Source organism: Balaenoptera borealis (genome assembly GCF_965194805.1).
Source record: "Balaenoptera borealis genome assembly, chromosome: 6".
In the NCBI taxonomy this organism is placed as follows: domain Eukaryota; kingdom Metazoa; phylum Chordata; class Mammalia; order Artiodactyla; family Balaenopteridae; genus Balaenoptera; species Balaenoptera borealis.
The window spans coordinates 8128270-8136898 of record NC_138863.1 but is presented as its reverse complement, the minus strand read 5'-3'; the positions used below and the strand labels follow the sequence as shown (position 1 = coordinate 8136898).

The 8629-nt window shown below is 42.5% G+C and overlaps 1 protein-coding gene across 3 annotated transcripts in view; it reads right to left on the bottom strand.

The window, feature by feature from the left end:
* Nucleotides 1-1506: 1506 nt before the first annotated feature.
* The window catches only part of PDE6D (phosphodiesterase 6D), a 49989-nt gene continuing 42866 nt past the window's right edge, over nucleotides 1507-8629 (bottom strand). For all 3 annotated transcript variants that reach the window (XM_082395617.1, XM_082395616.1, XM_082395618.1), the window contains 4 exons: nucleotides 5476-5564; nucleotides 4796-4921; nucleotides 3967-4072; nucleotides 1507-2083 (listed from right to left, as the gene is read on the bottom strand). In XM_082395617.1, coding sequence (XP_082251743.1) covers nucleotides 2002-2083; nucleotides 3967-4072; nucleotides 4796-4921; nucleotides 5476-5564 — 403 coding nt within the window. In that variant the 3' untranslated portion in view covers nucleotides 1507-2001. The remainder of the gene's footprint in view (nucleotides 2084-3966; nucleotides 4073-4795; nucleotides 4922-5475; nucleotides 5565-8629) is intronic.

Genomic DNA, 8629 nt, shown 5'->3' with positions numbered 1-8629 from the left:
AGGGCTGACTTTAACCTACCTAGGGCCCTGGTCCCTGCAGCTCCCGTGTCCTCCCTCTCCTTTTGCCTGACTTCTTCCCTGGCCTGTACCACTTCCCTTCTCCTCCCACCATAGCATTCAGCCATCCTCCCCATCAGCTCAAATCCCACCCGCGCTTGGAACCCCTTGATCAGTACTGTGCCTGAAGCACACGCTTCTTTTGCCTTGCTTGTTTCATGATAAAATGAGCAATATTGCCTGAGCACACGTACCTGGAGAGATGGCAAGCTTCTGAGAACGACTGGACTACGATTCTTTCTGTTTTTCTCAGAGCGGCTAGCAAAGAAGTGTGTCCCTGACTGTTGGCTGGGTGAGTGAGTGGAGAAGGGCAGTGAAGGAGGTCTAAGCGGGTGGAGAAGCCTTCCCTGGGAAGTCCTTTCTCCATCAGAATGTATCCAGGCCCCTGACAGCCTTCCCTGATGGGACTCTGGGGAGAAGATATAGTCCAGGAAAAGGTAAGGAGACAGGTTCACTCTGAGAAAAGACATGGCAGTTTTGGAAAGCAAAAGAAAAGCTTGATTCATTTTTACCTTGTTTTTCTTTTTTTTAATCCAACCTTTGGTATTAAAAAATTAGCTTTTGAAGATAACAGATCTAATGTGAAGAATGGAGTCATCATTGAAAGATGGCGATAGTATACTAAAAATGTACTGCTTCTCCTCCCCACCCACATATGCAAACAGGCCCTTTGCAGTAACAGATGGAAGGAGAGCAGGAATCTAGGAGCAGGGGCTACACAAAGGAGAGCCCATCTCTCGGTGTATTTTCCCTCCTCTGGCCTCAGACCTTACTACCGGAGGAACCAGAAAACTTTTAATTGTTGGTATTTTATAAAGGACAGTGAAGGCTACCGGTAGCTCAGAGGTTAAGTTCCTGAAAGAGAGCCCTTTTTAGTTTTCTCTCTATTGTCAGACTTGGAAGCACTGCAGATATAACTACTTCTCTGCCACATGGGCTTCCTCTGACCACTGGTTTTAAGGCCTCTCAGCATCCCACCCCATCCTGGATGCCTTCCCATTGTTCTCTAGTTGAGTTTAGGGAGATCTTTTCTTCATTTTGAAACTTCTAGTTTCTCATTTAGGAATAAGAGTCCTTACTCTACCAACTTAGAACTTCTAACCTTTCTGGAAATCTCTTGAACAAATGCACATTATAAAAGAAGGGAAAAAGTTAAAAACAGTACAAACAAGCAGAGGGTGCATGTATGTTGTGGAAGAGAACCACGAAACATCACATCTAAAAGACAAATGTCAAGGCCATGGGTCTTGTTCAGGTATGTTGTACCTTCTTGGAAAGCAGCAACTGAAGCACTCAGGAACCACAAGATCTATCAGTCGATCTCTGGAGTAAAATATAGCTGTGATCCTACGGTCTGGTCTGTTAAATGTCTTTCTTCCCATCATGGAGCCAGGTTCACATTCCAAAAAAAGGAGAGATGAGAGCAATGCCATGCTAAAGACATAGGAATATTTTAATTCATATGTTTTAATTCACTATGTAACAATAATATCACAGTCTATTTTACAAGTTAAATGTATGAGAATGTATGAAATAGAAATGGTAGGAAAAAACTAAACATGGGTCAGGAACTTGAATTTTTCCAAAACCAGGGGCCAAAGGAAGATGTGTTGCCTGCAGGGCCCAAGAAGGAGGCAGGGAGGGTGACGGGAAGAGCTTGTGGTATGTGTTTGTCCCCGTGTCTACTCCAAGGAGTTGAGGCATGCCCTCTGCCCTGGTCTGGGATTGGGAGTTTAATCTGGTCAGTTGAAGATGGTGGCTTGAGAGAAAAAAGCCATCAGGTTACCTACACAGAGCTGGTCCCCTGGTGGCCGCAGGTGGGTTTTGCCGTAGAGGGAATTACGGGTGGAAGTGTCAAAAATCAAATGTATAGATGAAAAAAGTAGACAGTTTCCTCCTTCCCCCTAAAAAAATGAATTCTTGAAATGCACACATATTCTTCTCTCAAACGTAGAAAAGTCTCACTCTGGATGTGCTTACAAGAAGATCGTCGTCAAAAAACTTTGTCTCTATGATAACATTTCCACTATAAGTAAGAAGAGAGGGCGAAAGAGTGAGCATGTTAGACAACAGATCTCATTTCCACAAAGTGGTTTCAATCTGGGTCTGCTGGGCCTGTGGACATGCACTCACCTATAACCTTGGCTTGGGGATATTAAAATCTATGTCCATATGGGGTTAGATGTCTAACATGACATTTAACTTATGTGACTAGGTAGGTCTTCTTCAAGTTCAGAAATCATAAGAGGGAGCATGTCTTAATCCACAGTACACCTAAGGCCCTTAGAGTGCTTTGCACACAGGGGTGCCTATAAATATGACCGACTTTCTGATTCACATGGAAACCTGCGGACGTATCTTTTCCTACAAAACTTACTCTGGTGGACAGCTGTGGGTTGGCCTGTCCTGCATCTATTCTCCTCACTTTGGGTAACAGCACTCTGTTCTTCTCTTGAGGAACCACCCTATCTCCAGTCCATGGGTCAACCAAGTGGCCCTGCCCTCGCCTGGCAAAGGGGTGGGCACAGGATGTAATTTGGGCCAATCAGACTCTCTCCCCTGAGCAAGATCCTTCCCACAGCTGCTCCTTGAGGAAACCATCCACAGTTCCTGCCACCTGCATCTTTGGAGTTTCTCAGGTCTCAGCCCTACCCTTTCAACACTGTCCTGTAAGCCAGAGTCAGTTTCTATGGCTTATGGCTTAAGAACCCCAAACAATACACCTGTATTGTATACAGTGTGCAATTTCATTTTTCTTGGTGGTTATCTCAGTGTTTCCAAATCAAACTACTCTTGTACTGAGTTAAAGGCAACAGTGGTGCTACTTTGGGGTTCTAAAAAGTAAGACATAACTTAAATAACCTAAATATGTTATCACAGACTTAGTGGTGTTAATACCTGAAAGAAATCAGGCCTGGCCAAGAATAAGTCAAATAATGGTTAACAAAATCTAAAAAATGCCCTTCTACATATGACACTGTACTTTCCCAGGGTAATTAATATCCAGCAGATACCTTCTTGCTAGTAATTAATTATAAAATAGGTAAATAAGGAACTCAAGATCTGCCTGGTTGATGGAATATAAAAATACCTACTATTAAACAAGTTAAAAATCTATTCAAGACTTATAACATAAATATCCTCTATTTACAAATTCAATGTGGCTTTCATAAAGGACCTGTTTAAAGAGATGATCCAATATTGCACAATTATCTGTGTGAATAATTTGTTACTAGGCAATACTGCTAAAACTTCTAAAAGACTAAAATCTTTTCCCAAGAGAAAAATGGTAGGTAGGCAGTTATTGACTGACTTTTGGGGACAAAGGACAAACTAATTATTCTTTGAGCAGGAAGCATATCTATTAAAATTGTAAGCTAGTCTCTGAAAAACTATAACAAAACATTATCCTCTAAAACAGAATTAGGACTTTGCCAGATTCCACTGAAGGCCATTCAAACAAAGTACAGAGTACCAGAAGTTTGATAGTAAGGAAAGGGAGCAAATTAGCATAGACTTAATATATATTATATGCCAGTTTCCTTCCATATCATCTCATTTTATCCTCACTATACCTCTGTGAGAGAGAATTATTAATTCTACATTTAGAGAGGAGGAGAATAAGGCCCAGAGAGGTAAAGTACATTGTCCAAGATTACACAGCTAGTCAGGGTTAATCAGGAATTTAGTCTAAAGGTTTAATCTGAAGTTTTTAATTCTTTTCATTCTATCACACTGTCTTTTTCACATGACAAAAGTCAGTAAGCTGTAACTTCGGATATCCCTGGATACTCTTTTACCCTTCTTCTCAACCTAGATTGCCTGCCTGTTGAACGGGACCACGAGTCCCATGTGCCTGGAATTCCTGCTTCTAGACACCTCCACAGTTCCTGCGGCCTGCTCACTCACGTTAGCACGCTGGCTGGCATCATCTGGGACTCGGGCGCTGCCTCTATCAGGGACTGCCAGGTGTTTGTGGAGTTAGGGATCACAAAGCCAAACTCGAAGAACCATTCTGAAGGAAGAAGGAAAAGCAGGTGAGCTGGCGCCCTGGGCAGAGTCTCAGGGCTCCATGTCCCCATCCTTTACAGCAAGTCTCTTCCTACCCCAAGACCCACCACAGAAGCCATCAGAAACTTCCCAGGCCAGAGGCACAAGAAAGGACATGGAAGCCCCCTTCAGGCTGTCCCCTGAACCACACTAGAGGCCTGCTCCCTATGCTCTGGGATCTAAAGGACTAGGACCAGCAATATTTTCTTAGAAGTAGGCTGGATGTAAATTATATAAACGGAAGTACAGAATAGGCCTTTTCACTTGGAATTTCAGCTCTAAGACACATATGTACACTCTTAGACTTCATGGTAAAAACTCAATGCAGAGTGGCCTTGCCAGTCAAATCTGTACAAGACTGTATGGAGAGCACTGTACCAGGCCCTAACCAGCAGCTTCCTTGTGACCATGTTATAATACCACGCCAGTGACAAAGCAGGCACCAACCTCAGGCCCTCCAGGGTCAGTAACCCTTCTGTTGGGCTCAGAGCCCCTGTAGTTGCCAGCTTTGTTTTTGCTTCTTTTCGCCAGGGCTCCCCAATCTGCCAGGGTGTAGGAACCCTATCACAAACTGAGTTGCAAAATAAAAGTTATCAAAGCAGTGCTTTAGTTCACTGGGTCTTGACTTCTGTCCCTGTCCAGATTTTGTCCCTAAGCCCAGATTTCAGGCATGTTGGCAGCAGAATACCTTCTAGGCACTGCCCTTTGAAGTAAACTTTTTGTTCCAGGCGGAATTTTTCCATTTGCTCTGCTGAAGAGAAGTTCAATTCTCGAGACACTGCCTTGCACTTGAGGATTTTCTTGGGAACACGGGCTGGTAAACAAAAAGAAATATTGAAAGCATTTCTGGGAGCTTCTTAGAGATGATTTAGAGCGTATATTATCTATGTTAAATTTCATAAAATGCCTTGGTAACAGAATTACACTTTAATTAAAGGCAGAGGTCCCAAACTGGTCCAGTGCATTTGACTGAAAGATCTTCAAGGAACAACAGATTTAGTGCATCTAAAGGCCTTACCCAGATCCTCTTATCAGGAAAGGGGCTGAATGGGAACCTTCTTTCTATTCTGTTCCCTTGGTTTTTCTTTTATTTCAAGGAGATAAAAACACAAATTCTCTTTCAGAAAAAAGTTGAGATCTTACTTTGTATCTTTGGGTATGTTCTAATGCTAAAATTTCAGCACGAAGTGGGTTTTGGGAAGTAGGAGAAAGAAACATAAGAAAGAAACTAGACATCTCAGCACCACGTGGACTGACGTGCTATGCCTGCAGAGGCCCGTCCCCTGGTGGGTCTCCATTAACTCAGTTCCCTGATGCCTAGGCCTGCTCTGCGTCATCAGCCCTGTGCAGACAAAGGGTGGAAAGTACCTTCATGCTCCACTCCAGGGACTGACAGGTCTTCTGTTCCTTGCCAGAGTATCTTCCCTGTCTCAGCATCCCGAAGGTTCATCCAATTTCTGATCAATATATTAAGGAAAAACAAGGCACTGAAGTGACTCCTACTTTGTACTCTAGGTGTTTCAGATTTGCTCCTATCAACTCTTGTTTATTTTTTAGCAAGTTGACCTAACTGCTAAGTGCCAAGAAAGCAAATAAGAATGTGTAGGAGAGGGATTTCCCTGGTGGTTCAGTGGTTAAGACTTCATGTTCCCAATGCAGGGGGCCTGGGTTTGATCTCTGGTCAGGGAACTAGATCCCGCATGCTGCAACTAAGAGCCTGCATGCCGCAACTAAAGATCCCGCATGCGGCAATGAAGATCCTGCATGCCGCAACTAAGACCCAGCTCAGCCAAATAAATAAATTAAAAAAAAAAAAAAAGAAGAATGTGTAGGAGAGTACAAAAGGCATTTAAAGGAAAAAGCAGAGACCCAGGGGAGATATTTTTGTCTACAACATGAGAACTCAGAGACTGTACACATCTAGAAATTGCAAGAAAGAGGTAGAAAATGAACAGTGCAAAATTTAAAATTTTCCAACAGAATATGACCAGCCAAGATAAAAGACCTAAAGAAACAGATATGAGAGAAATTCCAGTAAATGACTCAGGCAGATTGCCCTACAGCGAAGATCACAGTCCATAAGCTTGACTCACAAGTCCAGACCTCTCACGTAGCTTTTTAGTGGCCTGCTCTTAAATATGAGAAGATAACCAAGGATCACTAGAAACTCAAGAAAGCATTTACTATGAAAGACAGACCAAAACAAAGAGGAAAAAAAAGCAACTTAGAGGAAAAAAAGGCTACAGAGGAAGATACAAACTTTTAAAAATGAGCATTAAAAACAAACACAAAAACAACCAGCAAAACATAATCCTTACAGGGACTTCCCTGCTGGTCCAGTGGTAAAGAATCCACCTTACAATGCAGGGGACATGGGTTCGATCCCTGGTCAGGGAACTAACATCCCACATGCTGCGGGGCAACTAAGCCCGTGTGCCACAACTACTGAGCTCATGCACCTCAACTAGAGAGCCCGAGTGCCACAAACTACAGAGCCTGAGTGCCACAAACTACAGAGCCCATGTGCCCTGGAACCCACACACCACAACTACAGAGCCCATGTGCCCTGGAGCCCATGCACCACAACTAGAGAGAAGCCCGTGCACCTCAACAAAAGATCACGCATGCCTCAACGAAGATCCCATGTGCCACAACTAAGACCCGAAACAGCCAAAAATAAAATAAATAAAAAATAAATAAATCTTAAAAAAACATAATCCTTATATATACTGTACTAAAAATTGTATACCATTGAATTTTGTGTATTTTAGGTGATTTTTCTTTGGCTCAAGGTTAAAACTTTTGAGACTGGTCAACTGATAATCTCTTTCAGTCAGAAAATGCCTTCTAACTTACATATTTATATTTTCTTGTTTCTGTATTGCTCATCATACAATAAATGCATCAACAATACCAGTTAAATAAAAAAAGTATGTTCAGAGGACAAAAAAAACTCTAGGAAAATATACATTTTGATAGCAGAACCAAACAACTCCACGCAAGGGTTGGAAGGCAAAGTTGAGAGATTATTTCAGAAAGAAAAAGAAAAAGACTACAAGGATAGAAAACAGGAGAGTAAAGATGCAAAAACTGGACATCAGTACAAGAGGTCCAACATCTAACTAGCAGGAATTTGAGAAAGAACAGAAAACACCAAGGAGAGGAAGTCATCAGACAAACGAATTCAAGAAAAAGTCCAGCAAGGGCCCAAGTCACATCATTGTGAACTTGCAGAACATCAAGGTTAAAGAGAAGCTTCCAGAGGGAAAATAAGTTGTTACGCAAAGGGTCAAAATCAGAATGAATGAGACTTTTCAACAGGGACTCTGGAGGACAGAAAAAAATGGAGCAGTGCCTTTAAAATTCTCAAGGAAATTATTCCTAAAACTAAAAAAACCTTTACTTTCTCAAGAAACGAACGGTAACATGCTCCTTCAAAGTGACAGGGAAGACCAAGGAAGAGGATGACACTGAATCGAGGAAGCAAGGGATCTAAAACAAGAGACAGGTAAAGGGGTCCTTAGAGTGATGTTGAAGGAGACCCCAAGACAATAGCTCCTTAGCAGGCCTGGAGGGTGACTGGTCCAGGGTCCAGACAGGAGCAAGTCAGAACACTTAGGAAGAGATTTCCTTTTAAGAAGATGAAATTTGGACTTCCCTGGTGGCACAGTGGTTAAGAATCTGCCTGCCAATGCAGGGGACAGGGGTTTGATCCCTGGTCTGGGAAGATCCACATGCCACGAAGCAACTAAGCCCGTGCGCCACAACTACTGAGCCTGCACTCTAGAGCCCGCAAGCCACAACTACTGAGCCCGCGTTGCTGCAACTACTGAAGCCCGCATGCCTAGAGCCCGTAGTCTGCAACAAGAGAAGCCACTGCAATGAGAAGCCCGCGCACTGCAACGAAGAGTAGCCCCCACTCACCGCAACTAGAAAAAGCCCGCGCGCAGCAACGAAAACCCAATGCAGCCAAAAACAAACAAAAAAAAAAATTAAAAGAAGATGAAATTAAAAATAAAGACGAAATTCATAGAATATCTAATGTGTTTATATGGAAAGAGGACTTATTCAGTTAGGGGAGATTTGGAGGTCACGTTAGTGAGAAGTATAGAAAATTGAAGCAAATGAATTAAAAAACCAAGACAATTATTAACATCAGGGAAAAATCAAAGGTGGTACTGGGAGAAAGTAGTAGTCACGGTACACTACATGGCTTCACTGCAAACAGTGTATCGTGATGTAGTGATAATAAAAAGACAGGCTATGGGTCCAATACAATTACCCTGGGAGGATGGGGAAGGAGAAGAGAGTGTATGTGTGATTAAGCGTAAAGTGTGGAGAAAGAACAAAACTCATTTCCATCATGGGAAGTTGATAAATAATGCCCAAAACGGAAACATTAAGACATAACCACAGTGTGCTATTTAGAAATATCAAGATACATACCAAATAAATCAGCTAGAAAGAATTGAAAATAGTTTTCTCTGGGGAGTAGAAAATAGGAATGGGAGCACATGGAATG